Source organism: Lonchura striata, chromosome 36 (genome assembly GCF_050655825.1).
Source record: "Lonchura striata isolate lonStrDom1 chromosome 36, ASM5065582v1, whole genome shotgun sequence".
NCBI classification, from domain to species: domain Eukaryota; kingdom Metazoa; phylum Chordata; class Aves; order Passeriformes; family Estrildidae; genus Lonchura; species Lonchura striata.
This window is the reverse complement of record NC_140738.1, coordinates 9,742,861-9,761,289: the sequence shown is the minus strand read 5'-3', so window position 1 is coordinate 9,761,289 and position 18,429 is coordinate 9,742,861. Positions and strand designations below refer to the sequence as shown.

The 18,429-nt window shown below is 52.6% G+C and overlaps 2 protein-coding genes and 1 long non-coding RNA gene across 3 annotated transcripts in view; all 3 read right to left on the bottom strand.

The window, feature by feature from the left end:
• Window positions 1–344: 344 nt before the first annotated feature.
• LOC146764132 (tapasin-like) lies at window positions 345–4,375 on the bottom strand. Its single transcript, XM_085565454.1, has 5 exons — window positions 4,348–4,375; window positions 2,186–2,424; window positions 1,463–1,549; window positions 1,062–1,263; window positions 345–445 (listed from the first exon to the last, which is right to left on the bottom strand). Exons 1-5 carry the CDS (start codon window positions 4,373–4,375, stop codon window positions 345–347), a joined length of 657 nt encoding a protein of 218 aa, XP_085421580.1.
• A 283-nt stretch (window positions 4,376–4,658) lies between these two features.
• LOC146764131 (uncharacterized) lies at window positions 4,659–6,947 on the bottom strand. The gene is made up of 2 exons (XR_014950978.1): window positions 6,767–6,947; window positions 4,659–5,816 (listed from the first exon to the last, which is right to left on the bottom strand). It is a non-coding gene; the product is annotated as an uncharacterized LOC146764131 (long non-coding RNA).
• Window positions 6,948–8,981: 2,034 nt separating this feature from the next.
• LOC110484435 (uncharacterized) overlaps window positions 8,982–18,429 on the bottom strand; it is a 308,610-nt gene continuing 299,162 nt past the window's right edge. The window contains 2 exon segments of the mRNA XM_085565453.1: window positions 8,982–11,164; window positions 11,167–11,498. Of these exon segments, the coding sequence (XP_085421579.1) occupies window positions 10,623–11,164; window positions 11,167–11,498 (874 nt within the window). The 3' untranslated portion in view covers window positions 8,982–10,622.

Here is an 18,429-nt window from a genome sequence, read left to right as displayed (position 1 = left end):
TCCCCAAATGTCCCCGATCCCCACTCAGGACACATTGGTTTGGGGGAGGAATGTCACCCTCCTGTTTATTTTGGAAATATTTGGGGACACTGGGGACATTTGGGGACTTTAGGACATTTGGGGACTTCGAGATATTGGGGACATTTGGGGACATTGGGGAAGTTTGGGCAGCTTGGGGACATTTGTGGTTGGGGACATTTTTGGGGGTTTGGGGACATTGGAGCTGTCACATGAAGAGCCCCCCTGGAGTGAGAGAGGAAGGGACACCTGGGGACATTGGGGACACCTGGGACATGGGGACGCAGACATGAAGGGGGACACTGGGGACATTGGGGACACCGGTGTCACCTCCCCGCTGAGGGCCACAGGCGCAGGCTGAGCCCCCCGATGACGAAGGCCACCAGGGCCATCCCCGCCATGTCCTCCACGCTGGGCATGGTGGCACCTGTGGGGACATTGGGGACGTGGCACTGACACCCCTGGGTGGCACCGGCACCCCTGGGTGGCACCGAGCCTGTCCTGGTGGCACCGGCCACCCCCCGATGTCCCCAGCTCTGCTCCTGATGTCCCTTAGGAGATCCCAGTCCTGTCCCCAGTGTCCCCAACCCCATCCCCGGTGTCCCCAGGCCTCCCTGGTGTCCCAAAACCCTACAAACCCCATTCCCGATGTCCCCACCTGTCCCCAACTGCATTCCTGATGTCCCCAACTCTGTCCTGGTGTCCCCAACTCTATCCTCAATGTCCCCAACCCCATCCCAGGTGTCCCCAGCTCCAGTCCTGGTGTCCAAGACCCTCCAAACCCTGGTCCCGGTGTCCCCAGTGTCTCCAGCCTTGCTCCTGTGTCCCCAGCTCCATCCCAGGTGTCCCCAACCCTGTCCCTAATGTTCTCAAGTGTCCCAAACTCCGTTCCCGATGTCCCCAGCTGTGCCAAAACCCTGTCCCTGATGTCTCCAGGTGTCCCCAAACCCTGTTCCTGATGTCCCCAGCTGTGTCCAAACCCTGTCCCTAATGTCCCCAGGTGTCCCCAAACCCCATCCCTGATGTCCCCATGTGTCCCTCACCCGCCACCACCATAGTGACCCAGTGTGGCACGTCCCAGCCGGGCCCCAGGGTGGTCACCAAAGTGTCCCCCTCGGTGTCCCCCTCAGTGTCCCCCAAGTGTGGCCTGGGGTGGCCGCAGGTGCGGTGCTCCCAGCGGATCTCCACTGGAAGGAAGAAGCCGACGGCGTCGCAGTGCAGCTCGGCCGGGAGCCCCGGGGACAGCTGGGACGGCAGCAGGGACACCCGGGGAGGGGCTGGGACACGGGACAGTGAGCTGGGGATACTGGGAGGGACTGGGAAGGAACTGGGAGGGACTGGGACATACTGGGAGGGACTGGGAGCCCCAGCCCCGCCCATTCCCGGCACTGACCAATCAGGTGCAGCCGCAGCACCTGCTGCACCTGCCCTGGGGCGCGCTCACGGAGCAGACGAAGGCGCCGTCGTCCAACCCCGAGAGCGGCGGCAGCTGCAGCGACACCTCCCTGGCGCCCCCCGGCGGCTGGGAGGACTGAGGAAACGTTCGGCCTCAGTGGCGCCCCCCGGAGGCTGGGAGGATCGTGGCCGTTCTGTGCCCAAAAACCCCCAGAACCGCCCCCCAAAAAAAAACCCAAAAATGCTCCCAAAACCCACAAAAATCACCCGCTAAACCCTTCCAGAAACACACAAAAAAAGTCCCCAGAAATCACCCACAAAATTCCCCCAAAAAAACCCAAAAAATGCCCCCAAAACCCCGCCCCACAAACCCCCCAAAAATCACCCACCAAACCCCCCAGGACTTCCCAAAAAGCCACAAAAAATGCTCCCAAAACCTTCCAAAAAACCATTCAATGCCCACAGCGCCCCCTAGCGGCCATGAGGACCGAGGCTGTTCCGGGCCAGTAGCGCCCCCTGGCGGCCGGGAGGGCCAAAACCATCCACTGCCAGTGGCGCCCCCTAGCGGCTGGGAGGAGCAAAGCAGTTCCATGCCTGCAGCGCCCCCTGGTGGCCAGGAGGACCAAGGCTGTCCATTGGCGCCTCCCAGTGGCCAGGAGGACTGAGGCCGCCCACTCCCAGCAGCGCCCCCTGGCGGCCGGGAGCACCCGACACCCCCCGCTCGGTGGCGCCCCCCGCTGTCCCCACAGGGCTCCGCAGCCCCTCCCCTCACCTGCGCGGTGCCGGGGGGGCTCCCGTGGCCCCCCAGGAACAGCAGCACCCCCGGCGCGGCCTCGGTGCGGCGGGCGGCGGCCGAGTCGAAGGCCAGCAGGCGCCGCGTGGCGCCGTGGCGGTGCCGCAGCCACTGCAGCGTGAAGGGCTCGGCCGGGGGCGCGAAGGCGCAGTGCAGCTGCCCCGGCGCCCCCAGCAGCGCCCGCGTCTGCGGCGTCCGCGTGGACACCAACAGGGACACTGAGGAGTGGGACAGGGCGTCATGGGGCGTGGGGACATCAGGGACAACGGGGGGACATTTGGGATGTGGGGACATCAGGGATGTGGGGGGACACTGGGGACATCGGGGACAATGGGGATGTGGGGGGACATCAGGGATGTGGGAACATCAGGGATGTGGGGACAATGGAGAGACACTGGGGACAGGGGGACAGTGCCGGGGCATAGGAGACATTGGGGGACATGGGGACAATGTGGGGACATTGGAGACATTGAGATACTTGGGCCAATGGGGAGGGGACACTGGGGACATCAGAGACATCGGGGCTAATGGGTGGACACTGAGGACATGGGGACAATGCAGGAGCATAAGGGACAATAGGGAGACATCAGGGATGTGGGGACATTTGGGGGGACATCAGGGATAACGGGTCGACATTGGGGACATCAGAGACATCGGGGACATTGGGGACATTGGAACAGTAGGGGGACACTGGGGACAATGGGGACAATGGGGATGTGGGGTGTCCTGGCTTGTAAGATCAGCATGTATTCTATTGCCATCTGTTGGAGGTTGGGCAGTTTTCTTATCTCTTCCAAGAACAATGTCTCCCTCTGGGGAGATATCTTCTGTTCATGGACCATTGAATGACTCACTGCATGACCAGTAAAGTTACATCATCCCATTGTGAGATGCTCCACCCAGAGGGAGGAGCCAAGCATTCCTTCCTGCATAAAATCAGCATTTTTGAGACACTGGCAGACACTTTGCTGGATTCCCCGAGGAGCAGCTTCTTCTCTGCTGGATTCCCAGAGGAAGACCAGGCCCAACTACTACCAGACCTTCAGAGAAAACTCCACCCTTCTAGAGATCACCACTTCAGCAGCATTTCATCAGCCACTCCAGGAGGAGCCACCATTTAACTGGACTATTACCAACACCCTGACTCCTCAGGGTGTCAGGTTTCTGACTCCATCACTAGTTTTGTTTGTACTAACTGCATTTTTTTTAATTTAGTTTTTTTCCTAATAAAGAACTGTTATTCCCATTCCCATATCTTTGCTTGAGAGCCTTTTAATTTTGAAATTGTGGTAATTCAGAGGGAGGGGGGTTTACCTTTTCCATTTCACAGGAGGGTCTTGCCTTCCTACACAGACTCCTGTCTTTTCAAACCAAGACATTGCATCAGCCCGTTCAGGGAAAACGGCTAAAGATGTCTCTAGAACTTCACTGCTGCTTTTGTAACTCTGGGTATACCACCTGAAGTAAAGGCAATGGCCCAGCTTATACTTCCTGCTGAGTTGCTACCTTTTTTGCCTTTGGGGAATTATGCACAAAACAGGTATTCCTCATTCCTCAAAAGGCCAATCTGTCACTGAACATGGCTCCCTCAAGCGTCTCCTGGTACAATAGAAAGGGGGGCCAGAGAGGACAACCCTTCGGAGAGACTGCAGAAAGCCTTTTATGTGTTCAACTTCTTGAAATGATCTTTGATGGACCCCAACCCCTGATTGTTTGACATTTTAATTGTAATTCACAATTGCAACAAAAGGAAAAATCCCTTGCCTTAGTGAAGGATCCAGGATCTGGTAAGATATTGGGGCTTTATCCTTAGGTCACCTGATGTCACCTGGTGTCACCACTGAGTCAGGAACAAGAGTCAGGCGACACATAAAATCTAACTCTCTCCAGGAGACTAATATTAATTTTATTAGGAACCCATTTCTTTTTATACACTGCTCCAACACCGGTAGACCTGACTGGTCCTTTAATCAACACACCTCACATGATTGGCTAATTAAGGAAACACCCTTTAGTAAACATCTTATAAGAAAACAACTGTTCAAAACACCAGCTGCAAGATTGCTTTAATTCTTTCTCTCAGCCTTCTCAAAACTCCCCAGAACAATTCCTAGGAAAGTTTACCTGGCTTTCTCTCTGACCAGGCTGGGGTAGAGGTTTTGCTTGCATGTCCACAGAGAATGGTTCCAAGTGAATTCCAGCAAACAATGTGAAGGCGTTTTGAGAGTCTTTGACTGCATCAGTTACAGATTCACCTTGAACATCAACACTGGAAGAGAACCCTTGTGAACAGGACCTCGCCACCACATCAGCACCTGTTTAACCTCTAGCAGACTTATGCCCTTGGGAAAATGGTTATGATTACCCAGTGGTATCAGGGCTTACAGGGCTAGATCAGCTTCTGGGGGATTGGAGACTTGGTGGATGGATAATAAATTTAGTTAAAATAGGCTTATATGTATTAGGATTATATTATGTATTGTTATGCTTATTCCTTGTATTTTATATTGTGTGAAAAAATTAATAGACAAATCACTTAAGAATGTATTTTTGTTTGAACAGATAGGGGGAGGTATGGGGAACAAACCAGAGAGTACAGTGGAACTGATAAAGGGGCCTGATATCTTCTTCTTCTTCTGCCTGACTGAGCAGAAACCATGGGAGAGACAGACACAGAGAAAGTCTCCCTGGGCAAGAAGTGACCAAGAAACATATTGTGAGACATAGTGATAAAATAATGTTACCAGGTGATGTGATGTCATAAAGAAGTGTAACCAATGGGAAAATGTTACCAAAAATAGAGCCCTATATAAGCACCATACAAGTGAAACTCTATATAAACACCTGGTACACTCAATAAAATTGGCTTCTGATCCCAACTCAGATGCCCCCGACTCTCCATCATTGATAACCCCTGGTCTGGGTGATCCCTGTTGGGTGGGGGGAAGGTGTTGGAGAGATTTCTTTCCCTTCTCCTGCTGTGATTCAGATGGTAATAAATTCCCTCCCTGTGCCCAGGCTGGGACTGTTTTGCCAGTGCTGGTGCTCGGGGCGGGATCTCTCCCGATCCTTTTCCTACTCCCGCCTTCCCTCAGCCAATCAGAGACAGCGCGGCTGATGACTCACCAGTTGCTGGGCAGACCCGCAGCGACCAGCGGTCCCGGCCGGACCCGCCCCGCCACGGCCCAAATCCTCCCAAATCCTCCCCAAATCCTCCCCGAATCCTCCCCAAATCCTCCCAAACCCTCCCGAATCCTCCCTGCCCCATCACAGGGGGTCCTGTGCAAGGCCATGGGGAGCGGCTGCGGCCGCCGCTGGCTCAGGAGCTCTGTGGGCAGGAAAGGGGGTGACACTGGGACTGGGGGTGCTCGCAGGGCTTCCCTTAATGGTGCCTCCTTCGGTGTTGGGTCAAGCGAGAGCTTCTGGAGAATCTCTCCCCACACACAGGACACTCACCGGGCCTCTCCCCGGTGTGGATGTGCCTGTGGGTGACGAGGCTGGAGCTGTGCTTGAAGCCCTTCCCGCACTCAGGGCAGCAGAAGGGCCTCTCCTGTGTGTGAATCCACTGATGCACTGAAGCATGGACAGACGGCTCCTCAACTAATTAAAGCTGGAAAGAAGGGTATTTTATTGCAGTGCTGGACACATGTGGAATCATTTCCAAGTACATGTGCGAGGAGTTGCAGACTCCTGCTTTCTATTTATACAGGAAAGGTTTTACATATCCAAGCTGTTTCTAAGGACACATAATACATAATCATTACCTGCCCGCTTCGTATTATAATCAGCTGAATATCCATTACGGCTGTGCAATCGTGTTTCCTTAACTGGGTCTTTGGGATTTTGAAATAAGGGAGTGGGTGTAAGGGAGGAAGAAAGCTGTCTTCCTCAAGGTAAACTCTTCACCCATGGCCAGTTTGCAGGACTTTTTGATCTGCTGGTCATGGTAGCCTCTCCTAACTGCTGATTATTCTTAAGGCAAGATATTTCTATGGTCTCTGCTCCTTCACAATTCCTACATCTATCCCTGTCACTCCTAGCTTTACTTTTCTAATATATTTGCTACTCTTTAACTAAGGCATGTGATTTTTGCTAGCTAACTTGGCTTCTTAACTAATTTTAAAATCTTAACTAAAATATGTAATCTTCTACTATCTCAGTTATATTCCCAGCTGTCCCCTTGACTCATCCACAGTTTTCAATTATCCTAAATACTTTTCCAGCTGACCCCTTGGCTCATTACGATGAGATTGGAGCTTCTCAGAAACCACTTCCTACACTTGGGACACTCATAGGGCCTCTCCCTGGTGTGAATCTTGTGGTGCTGATGAACTTGGAGATCCACCCAAAGCCCTTCCCACACTCCCCACACTTGTAGGGCTAATTGATTCCCCATCTGGATCACCTGGCGCCAGATCAGGTCTGATTTCCGGAGCTCCAGCTGAAGCCCTTCCCACATTCTAAGCGCTTGTGGAGCTTCTGCCCACCATGAGTCATCTCCACCATCTCTGAGTGCCAAATGGATCTCTGGCTGCCTTCTAGGCACAGAGGGGCTCTTACCTCCTCACAACTCCCAGGGCTGGGTTTGCAGCCCCTCCTTGTGTGGGATCTCCAGGGCTTTTCCTCCCCATTGGGTTCCCATGCTGTGGAGCTGCTCAAAAAAGCCTCAAAACAGAGGTTCTGAGCAGCGATTTGTCCTCCCAGGTCTCTGTCTGCAGCTCAGTGCCTGGGGTAAGGAAAGAAAAGAAGAGGAAGGATTGTGGAAGGAAGAAGGATAGAATGAGAAGAGGAAGGAGGGTGGACAAGGAGAGGATGGGATTTGCCTCCATGCCAGAGGGAAGGGGAAGGAGATCCCACCAATTCATCCCTGGCAGGACAGCGTTGGCAGCAGCGCTGTCCTGCAGCCAGGGGCAATGTTGGGCTGATAGGTGGAGCAGAGGAGAGGGGGAAAGGGGCAGTGACTTCCTCCTCACCTGCCTCAGTGTTCCATGCTATCTTCCTTTACCTCACAGCCTCCACCAGCTCCACCTGCACAAAGGTTGGGATGGACAAATCCCGGCTTGGGAAAAACAAAGGGTGAGCACCTTGGTCCTGCTGCCCAAGTCCAGCTCGAGAAGTCACCACTCTGTTCACAGTTGGATGGGCCCAGACTCTGCTCATCTCCAGAGTCCCCCACTCCTCCAGGCTGCTGGGATCCCCCAGCTCCAGGATTGGCCATTGCTGCTCTCCCCACTCCGATGCCAATTGGAACCCCAAAACCAATGTCCCCCCCAAACTGTTACCACTGCCCCAGCCGGTACAGAGATCACTACAGGAACCCTTCACAAGTCTCCAAAGGGGCATCTGCGTCTCACCTTCGGGGCAATGCAAGATCCAAATATCCCTTTCCCTGCAAAAAAAACTCCCAGAAATCCCCCAATGGATTTGGGGTGAGCTCCCCCTCCCCACTTACCTGCAGGATCTGGGGGAGTAAATGCTGCCCTGACCAGGGGAGCTGCAGACTCGGCAGAAGGGCAGACAAACCGTGTGGATCTGCTGCGGTTCCTCCTCTTCCTCCTCCTGTTCCTGCTCCTTCTTTTCCCTAACCTCCTCCTCATCTCTCTCTCCTATTCCTACTGCTCCTCCTCCCTGACCACCCCAGATCCCCCTTTCCTACCCACCTCTCCCCCATGGCTGCAGCACCAGTGTTTGGATAGAGGGAACCTCCCATGAGCCCCCCAGGTATGGGCAGGGGGCTTGGGGACCCACCCAGTGCAGATCCATTCCCCCCTCCCAGAGCCTCACGGAAATCACTCCAGGGATCAAGCGATGGGGACACTAAGGGATGCCCATGGAACCACCCATTTTTGATCCCATCCCCACCCTTCCCTCCCCACTCCCATTGTTCCCCCAACCCAAAGACCCCTCCCAACTCAATCTGAGGGTCCCATTCCTCTCCTGGTCAGAATCCTCTTTTCCCCTGCTCTCCCACCCCTTTCCCCATTGTGCCTCCAGCTCTACCTCTCACCCCTGGGCTTGGATTTGGGGATCCAGGCCCCTCCTGTTCAGTTTGAGGATCACATCCCCCCTTTCCCTCAATTCAGGCAGCTCCTGGCAGCTTTTTCCTGGGAGGAATCCCTGAGTTTTGGGACTTTTAGGATGTAGCTTAGGAGGAGAACAGCTCTGTTGGGCTTTCCCCTCCCTGTTGTGGCCCCTCAGCTGTTCCCGACACCCTGGGGGTGCTGGGATTTCCCTCCTAGGGACAAGGATGTTCATCCCCTTCCAGGAGCCCAGTGCCCAGCTGGGGCTCCAGGTCAGGGGTCCTTGAGCAGCTGCCCCAGAACCTCCACCAGGTTCTCCCAGTGCAGCCGGAGCCGCTCGGCCTGGGCTCCCCAAAGGCCTCAGCAAGGTCCAAGTCCTGCCCAGGAACCCTCAACTCCCTCAAACCCAGCATCCCCCTCATCCCCTGCAAGTTCCTCCCATGGCACCGGCCATGGCCATGTCCCCACTTGTCACTGGCCATGTCCCACCATGTCCTCACCCATGGCTGTCTCCCCACCATGTTTCCATCCCTGTCACTGCCCCCCATGTCTCCATCCATGCCTGTGTCTCCCCATGTCCCTAGGGATGGCCCTGTCCCCCTCCAGGTCCATGCGTGCCCATGTCACTCTCCATGTCTAATGCTTTTTCTCTTTTTGAGCCTGGTCTTATAAGCTCTCAGAGATAAGCATTATACCCTTGATAGCTCAGCTACCTCAGGTGGCATAAAACAAGCAGGATGGCTCATGTGACAGTGTTGGGAATAAAAAGTTTTAATAAAAGGCAAAAATAAAAAAGCTTTTTACAGAGAAAAGCCAAGTCAGGGCAGAGGCTCTTGCTCTTGCTAAAACACTTCACTAAAGCAATTAACTTCTTTTGTTCTCTTCTTTTCTAGGGAATTGCTTAGGTGGGACTTTTTGGCTCCTGTCCAATTAGCTACCCTTAAGTTTGAGGTGAAGTCCCAGAGGTCCTATGAGGTGTCTTTCAACCAAATTGAGGAGAGAAACACCTGGCCTTTTGTCCTTTTTAAGGGAACAAAAGGTAACTTGTCTACTCTGTCAACAGAGGGCACATTCTTACACGTGTCCCACCATGTCTGTGTCCTACCATGACCACATCCACTAACTTAGTTCAATGTCTATTTTTACTTCAATATTGGATATTTTAAAGGGATAAAGAGAAATGAAAACAAAATCAAGGCCAAAAGAAAAAGACTTCCATGTCCATGCCAGCTGAGGATCCACGTGCTTGGGTGGAGGGAAGAACCTTTTTGGTGGAGTTTCTACCCCATTGTCTCCAAAATCTTGGTCTTTTCCCCAGTTTTTCCACCATCTGGCTGCAGAAGACACCCTTGGGCAATAGGAAATCAAAATCGTGGAATCCCTGAAGTTGGAAAAGACCTTGTCCTGGTTCAGAGCAAATTTGGGAGAGAACCTCCAAAGGGATTCCTCTGGAAAGCAGATTCAATTGGCTCCTCCCCCAGCCAGTTTGGGAAAAGTATCTCCTTGGAGAACAGTGGAAAAAACTGTTTTTTAAAGAATAAAACCTAAACAATATTAAACAATAAAACCTCTTGCTGCTCTAAAAGAGAGACAAACTCAGGAAGTCCCTCCGTGGGTTGTAGCTCAGCTCACTCAGTCTCTTATCAGTCCCTCCAGTGCTGGAAATGCCACAGTCCAGGCCTGGCCCGCTGGGCCACAGGTGTGAGCTGCCGGTGCTCTTCTGGGTGTTCAGGCCAGAGCAGGTTTAAACAGGTCCAAAGAAAAGGGAAAAGCAGCCACAGTCCAGGGAACTTCTCTGCCACAGCTAGCTAAAACTAATTAACAGCAAAGGAGAGCTCTGTACCTCTGTCTGTCCATCTGCAGACAACCTGGCCCAGGAGCAGGAATGTGGAGGAGTGAGTGCAGTTTCTGAAAACAAACTCTGCCCTTCTCTCCCTCCTTTGTTCTTGGAACAAGTCTTAAAGGTGCAAAAATTATAATTCACTATAAACAGAACAGACAACTGGAGATACAAGCATCATATAGTCAACCTAGGACATACCTCCAAGACCATTCAGTATTCCTTGATGCCACCAGAAGATAGGATTGAATGCAAAAGATTTTATGGAGTTGGAAGTCATTAAATCTGCTCTCCCCAAGGAATTCTCATTGTTGGTCTGTGCCCCAATGGATGTTCCTGCCACTGGCTTTATCTAGGTGCCCGCAGGGAACGAGGAAGATGTGGAGCCTCCCAGCCAAGTGTCTTCCCAACACAGATAACCAGGCCCATAGATCACCAAGACTGCCCAATGAAGGTCACTGAGGATCATCCAACGTGGATCCTCCCATAGGGAATGGAGCTGGGAGGAGCATAAGAAGCTCTTCCCACCCTTGGGGAACTCACAGGGCTTCCCCCCTTAGTGGCGCCTCCGTTGGTGTTTGATCAAGTTTGATCTCTCTGAGAAGCTCTTCCCACACTTCCCACACTCGTAGGGCCTCTCCCCGGTGTGGATGCGCCGGTGCACGGTGAGATTGGAGTTGTGCTTGAAACCCTTCCCGCAGTCGGGGCAGCGGTAGGGCCTCTCCTCTGTGTGACTCCGCTGATGTACGAGGAGACTGGAGCTGATCTGAAACCTCTTCCCACACTGGGAACACTCGTAGGGCTTCTCCCCGCTGTGGATGCGCTGGTGCTTTCTCAGGTCTGAGTGCCACCCATAGCTCTTCCCACATTCCAAGCAGGTGTAGGGCCGTTCCCCAGTGTGGATCACCTGGTGCCGAATCAGGGCTGAGCTTTCTCTGAAACTCTTCCCACATTCCCCACACTTGTAGGGCTTTTCCCCAGTATGGATCTTTTTGTGTTCCGTAAGCTGGGAGTTGAGGCTGAAACTCATCCCACACACCCCACACTCGTAGGGCTTTTCTCCAGTGTGGATCCTCTGGTGTTGCATCAGGTAGCCCTTCTGCTGAAGCTCATCCCACATTTCCCACACTCAAAGGGCTTTTCCCCAGTGTGGATTACCGAGTGCTGCATCAGGCTGCTCCTCTGGCTGAAGCTCTTCCCACATTCCCCACACTCAAAGGGCTTTTCCCCAGTGTGCATCCTCTGGTGTTGGATCAGAATGGAGTTCTGGCTGAAGCTCCTCCCACACTCCCCACACTCAAAGGGCCTCTCCCCGGTGTGGAATCTCTGGTGAAGTCTCAGGCTGGAGCTCCAGCGGAAACGCTTCCCACATTCCTCACACTCGTAGGGCCATTCCCCAGTGTGGATCCTCTGGTGCTCGATCAGGGTGGAGCTCCGGCTGAAACCCTTCCCACATTCCAAGCACTTGTGGGGCTTCTCCCTGCCACGAGGCTTCTCCACCAGCTCTGAGCTCTGGCTGGATCTCTGCCCACCTTCCTGGCTCAGGGGGGCTCTTTCCTCCCTGCAGCTCCCTGGGCTGGGTTTGCTGCCACTCCTTGTGTGGGATCTCCAGGGCTTTTCCTCCTCCTCCATTTCCTCCATTTTCATTCCTCCCCGGGAATGAAAAATCCTGGTCTGGGGAAAAAAAAAAAGAACAGAGCATCTTGGACTGGGAGTTCCTCCTGTCCCCACTTCATCTCACAAAGTCATTGGGCATTGTGTGTCTATAAGAACCTCCAAAACACCAAGGTTCAGCATAAGAATCCTCCAAACTTTAAGACACAGATCAAAACCTCCCCAAACATCAAGATTCAGCAAAAAATTCCTCCAAAACAAAAAGATTCAGCCCCTAAAAAAAAATAAATCACCAACATTTAACCCAATAAAGCTGAGGAATGCCATGATTCACCCCTGTGAAAATCGTGGAACCCCTCAACAGTCACCTGCTGCATGTGGGTTGGCAATGCTCCTGGGGCTGAAAGGAGGCTATAGATACAAGGAGGGATGGAACCTCGTGGTGATCCTTGTTTCTGCTCCTCCTCCTCCTGTGTCCCTATTCTTCCTCACACTCCTCTTCCTCCTCCTATTCCTCCTTCTCCTGCACAATCCCACCCTCTCCTGCCATGTCCATCGTTTGACCATTCTGTTCCTCAAGCCTGCTTCTCCTTCCCTTCTCCTCCTGCCCCCAGGCCCAGCACCCACTGCCGGCTCCCTCTTCCCCCCAGCCCCACAGCATCCCAGCGCAGGGGCAGGGATGGAGCTGGGGCAGGTCGGGCTGGGGCAGCGCTGGGCTCTCGGCCGCTCCCGCCCGCACTCGGTCCCCACTGCAGCCGCTCCCGCCAGGACAGCGCGGGGGGGCCCGGCCTTGGCGCTGCCCCACTCCCACCTCCCCAAATTCCCCTCGCGGGGCCATGGGGCCGAGGGGGGGCGCAGGTGGGTCCAGGTGGGGAACGCGGGGAGCTGCGAGTCTGCCTGGCAACTGGTGAGTCATCAGCGCCGCGGGCTCTGATTGGCTGAGCTCTGCCCGAGCCCTGGGGCTGCAGCACAGAGGGGACACCCTGCTCCAGGGGGGATGTCCCACAAACGGGGGACCCCATGGAAGGAACAACAGGAAAGTGTCTTTACAAACAGATGCTGTGAATCTACTCGGAGACAGGGCCAGAGAATTGTACATGTGTGACAGGAGAATCCATTGGTTTCCGAAAATGTTATTTGATGACACAGACTGCTGCTCAGCCAAGGTCTTGCTAAATTCATTAACTTGGAGAAGAACAACAAAGCCTTAACAGCGCCATGAATATCATCTGCTATACAAAAGTGGGGTGCATATGAAAGGGGTAAGTAGTAGGTGGATTGAGAAGTCTGTAGCTCTCAAGTATTTCAGCCAACACAGAAAAGGAAAGGGAGATGCAGCTGGGAAAATTAGGATGAAAAGGAGACTGTGTCCTCCAACAATTGGAGAGGTCCCATTGGGAATGTCCCATGGCCTCTCCCTTTTATTAGGAATGAAATTACTTTTACAGTACTCCTCTGTCTGCTTTGTGGACAGAATCCTCTGGCAATGTCAATTTTTCCGCACACCCTGGGGCTCATTCCAAATTCCTTCCACCCTCCGGGGCGGCGGGCAGGGAGTGCAGCTGAAGGTGCCTCACCCACTTTGGGTGATCGGCTCCCTTGGCTGGCGGCGGCACCAGAGATTGATTGGGGACCTGGGAGTGACCAGGAGACTGACGAGTGACACATCAGGGGGTCTGTGAAGAGTCAGCAGGGAGAGAGCACTGAAAATCTCATCAGTGAGTGCCCTGGGATCCTCGGGTAGTGAACATGGCAGGGCACCCATGGAGGGGAGAAAAGGGAAAGCCAGGGAGGGGTCCTGGCCAAAGGGATGATGATCCCAAAATGTCTCTGAAGGGTCCCTTAAACATATGGGTGGAGTTTTTCTTTTTCCTGCAGTTTCAATGCAAAGTTTAGAGCATTAGAGTATTTTTTGTATTACTCCCAATTCTATATTGGCGGTTACGTTCAGATCAGAGATGTGAGAATGAGTTTTTATTCTGAGAAGGAGAAAAATGTGAATTGCCTTGGAAATTTTTCGTGTATGTTTCTGTGATGCTCTTCCAGGAACCAAAATTTTGGTCTGGGTTCCTTGATGTTCATGTCTTGGCTGTATTTTGCAAAGCTAGAAGAGATTGAAAAGTGAGCCCTTAACTCATAAACAGGCAGCCAAGAGAGGAGCTTTAGAAATGCAAATTAACACTGTCAGGGCAAATTGGGGACAATGTACCTGGCTCTTCTTGCCTGGGGCAGGAATTGGCTGATTCCCTCTGCCCCTCACCCCAAGCTCTGCCTGCTTGCACAGATGGAATCTGCACAGCTGAAGGCAGAGCCCATGCTGAGGATCTCTGACTCTGCAACAGAAATGGCTGAAGCTGCAAAGGGAAAAAGCAAATGGAGAATGTTGGGAAAACTTCACTAAAATAAGAGGGGGATCATCTGCTTATTCCAACATCTGCTGTCATAGTCTGTGCTGTACAGGGTGTATCAGAGCACTGGGGTTTCTGCTAGAACAAGTTCAGGGAAATCAGTTGGAATTCAAGTATTTGATGATGTAAATAGAAAAAAGCAGTCAATTGATGGAGTCCCAGCTAAAGGGAGCACCCAAAAATGGGGAAAAGATGAATGGCCACCAGAACAAATCCTACAACACCATGGACCAGCCCCTGAGAACCCGAACCAATTCATATCAGGAGACAGAGAACCCATTTATCATTTCAATGGCATCATTAGATTACAAGCTGTCCTCCAAATAAGAACCAACCAGACAGCTCCAGCTCCTGACCTTCCTGCCGACCAAGCCACTGAAATGAGGAACACAAAATTTCACCAGGGGATGGGATCAGATTATCTGTCAGCAGAAAAAACAGGAGTTTGTGGAAAACTAAGTGACTCAAACTGATGTTGGCAAAGAGATGACAAAGGAAAAGTGCTGAAAAAGATAAGAAAGGAAATAGGGAGAGCAGTTTATGTATTGGTCCAAACATGGAAAGGATGGGAATGGGACACGGTTTCCTGGCTCCCCGGCACACCAGGGGTTAAAGGAATGCTGCTTCTCCTCTTCTGTGCTGCAGCAACTCTCATCTTTTTACCATGCTCCACACCTTGGCAGTGCAGCTCATCCAGCAGCTGAGCCAGGGCATGCAGGTGGCAGCCAGGCCTCCTGATCCACAAACGGCTACAAAAGGACAGGGAATGAGGGCACCGAGAATAATCCCAAAACCAAAGAGGACCCGGGAAGGACAAAACAGAGTCAAGGAGTGAATCTGCCTGGAGATAGGGCCGGGCACTTGTAGATAAGGAAGCAACTAAAGAAACCATCAGTTCCAATAAATGTTACAAATTGGCCCAGACAGCTGCTCAAAGTCCCGCTACATTCCCGGACTTCGAGGAGAAGAACAAAGACTTAACAGAGCCATGAATATCGGCTGTTCTACAAAAGGAGGGTGCACATTAACGAGGACAGGCTCCAGGCGCATCGGGAAGTCGGAACCTTCCAAGGAACTCAGCCGGTGGGCAAAGGCAGAGGGAGATCGGCCGGGAAAATGAGGATAAAAAGGAGGCTGCGGACTACAGCCACGGCAGAGAGCGCACGGCAAATGCCCCACGGCCTCTGCCCCTGCTCGGCAATAAAGTCACTTTGACAGGACTCCTCGCTCTCCCCCGGGCACACGAACCTCCGGCGACGGGAATTTCCCCGCCCGCTGCCGGCCGCGGGGCAGCCCCTCTGTCCTACCCACAGCAGCCGGGCCGAGCCAGCGCTGCTCCGGCAGCGGCTCCTGCCCGGCCCCGGCGGGAAGGAGACCGCGGGCAGCCGCTCCCGCAGCGCCCTCAGCCCGGGGCCGGCACGGGCCGGACACGGCACCGGCGAGCCGCCGGAGCCCCCTGCCGCCCCCTCCGCCCGCAGCCGGCCCCGAGCCCCCGCAGAGCCCAGCGCGGCTCCCACCTGCGCCGGGGCCGCCTCCGAGCTCCGCCGCCGCCGCCTCACCGCGCTCCGGCCGCTGCCGCCGCTGCCGGGCCCGCGCAGCCGCTCGGCCAATGGCGGCGCTGCGCGGCCACGGCCGCCCTCAGCCCGCCGCCGGGGCCGCGCCGCGCCCCGCTCCCACCAATCAGCGCGCCGCAACCGCGACTGACGGCACCGGCGGCCAATGGCAGCGAGCTCGGGGCGGGCTCTGCGCACGGCCCCGCCTCGCCCCGCGCTCTCGGCGCCCCCGGGCTGCGTGAGGGGAAAGCCGGAGATGAGGAACAGCCCCGGCACGGGCCCGGGCCGAGCCGGGATTGAGCTGCCCACACAAACAAACTTCTCCGCGCCTCCCGCCACGGCTTTCCCGGCCCTGCGCCTCCCGTGCCTCCGCCTCTGCGGGAAGCCCAGGAGCCTCACTTATCCTGCCCCTCGTTAGTGCATCAGTGTTTCCCTTTGATTTCCCCCGAAAAGGGAAACCTGCCCCAAGCCCTGTGGGTGGGTGGGGCAGGGGAGAGATTTCTGGCAGAAAACTCCAAAGACTCGGAGCAGGAGAAGGAGAAGTCAGTGCAGAGCCTTAAATGCAGCTTTCCCCACGCCTCCCTGCTCCCAGCTGCGGGATCTCTGCATCCCCATGGACCTGCAGGGGATCTCCGCAGCCCCATTGTAATATGTGTTATGGAATAATTTGTGCTTATGAAAAATATACATCAAGTCTGTTGTGCCTCTAGAAAAAGAATCTTCAAGTTTTAAATGAGCAGTGGCTGCAGCCGTGGCTGGAGAAACCACAGTTGGCAGGGAAAGAAAGACCTAATTTACAAATGAAAAAAGGTAGCTCGGTGCAGAGATGGGCTCTTTCCCGGGACAATCCAGGAGACACCCAACGTTTAACCCCTGGTCTGCCGGGAAAGAAGCCAAGAAACCGTGTCCCATTCCCATCTTTTCCTTGCTTGGACCAATACAGAAACTGCTTTCCTATTTCCTTAATTATCTTTTTCAACACTTTCCCCTTGTCATCTCTTTGCCAACATCAGTTTGAGTAATTTAGTTTTCCACAAACTGCTTTTTTTTCTGCTAACAGATAATCTGATCCCATCCCCTGGTGAAATGTTGTGTTCCTCATTTCAGTGGCTTGGTCGGCAGGAAGGTCAGGAGCTGGAGCTGTCTGGTTGGTCCTTATTCCGAGGACAGCTTGTAATCAAATGATGCGATTGAAATGATAAATTGTTTCTCTGTCTCCTGATAGGAATTTGTGAAAAATGCCAATCACTTGGGTTTTAGAATTTTAAAAGTTTAATAATATTAAAATGGTGAAAAAAATAGGAATATAATTAGACTAATAAAAATTTAGAGTTAGGACAATTACAAGACAATAAAAAGGAAAGAATATCTGAGGTCCAGATGCTCTCAGGCACTTAAGCCAAGAGGAATGTACCTTGTGAATGAAGAAGTCACCCCTAAAACAATACACTGTTGCATATTCATATATCCTTCATGGTTATGCATACATTCTATTTGAAACAAAAAACTCTGTCTGTTGTATGTCAACTGCTTTCTTTAATTCCCACGGGGTCTTCGAGTCTGAGCAAGGCATGAAGAAATCAGCTTCTTCTAATAAGAAAACCATAAATTGCTCTTTGGAGAATTTGCATGTTCCTTGAAGTGAGTATCTCATTCCTTAAACCACCCCCCAACACACACATGCATATTTTCTCTTTTAACTACTAAAGCTTAATTTTATCTACAAAGCTACATTTACCATACTGTTATATGTAGCAGATATAATTGGTGCCATTTCTAGTATGATATATGTGATATTGAATATTTGTTAGATTTGTTAGAACACTGTAACACTCTACACGTTTGTATAAGCATTCCCCCCCACCCTCGCAGTTGAGACCAGGTGTATATTGGAAACTGATTTACAAGTAAGAAGGTGCGGCTCCCCAGGAGATGGGCCATGGCTGGGGAGATGCAGGAACCCCCGGTGCTGATCCTTGCCTGAAGGACCCGAGATGGATATCATGGAAATCCTTGGGCAGACACAGGTGAATGCAGCCTTCCCTCCCGTAAATTTCATCAAGGGATTCAACAAACTCCAGACACTGAATTGTTCTCCCTCATCACCAAAGCAGAAAATCTTATTAACATGTGGACTCTGAAGAGAACACTGACTGCCAAAATCTTGGCCTCAGGCAGAATTTTCCCTATAAAAACCGTTTGTGCCAGGATGGAGGTGTGTGGGCTCAGAGGAAAACCTGTGCTGAGGCTGACCTCTTTGTTGCACACCCAGGGCCGACCCCGGGCTTGGCTCTGTTCTTTCCTTGTGGCTGGCCTAGATAGAATTTGATTGCAAAATAAATATTTTATTTTTTCATGTTAATTTGGCTGGACAAATTTTCATTTATAACAGTTGTAACACATAAAAGGAAGAATCCCCATTTCTTCCACCATCCCAGCCACAGTACATTACCCCACCAGTTAGTTTTTAACACTGTTTTCCCATTTTTGGATTGGTGTCTGGGTTGTTTTTTTCTAGGATGACCTCCCCGTTGTCATCTATTTTCAACAGTCTGATATATTAAACTTTCCACAAAAACCCCCTTCATTAGCCAATAAATAGTCTAAAGCCAGCCTATTCTGGTACACTGCAGTTTTTCCCCATTTTGCCTGCAGGTACTCAATTTGGGTGGGTCTGTGGCTGTTGACATGGGTGTGTGTACCAAAAAGGAACTTTGGTTTCTTTCCATGTAATACTTTCTGTAGCATTTGTGACACGATCTTGCTGCTATCTCAGAAGGGAAAAGAC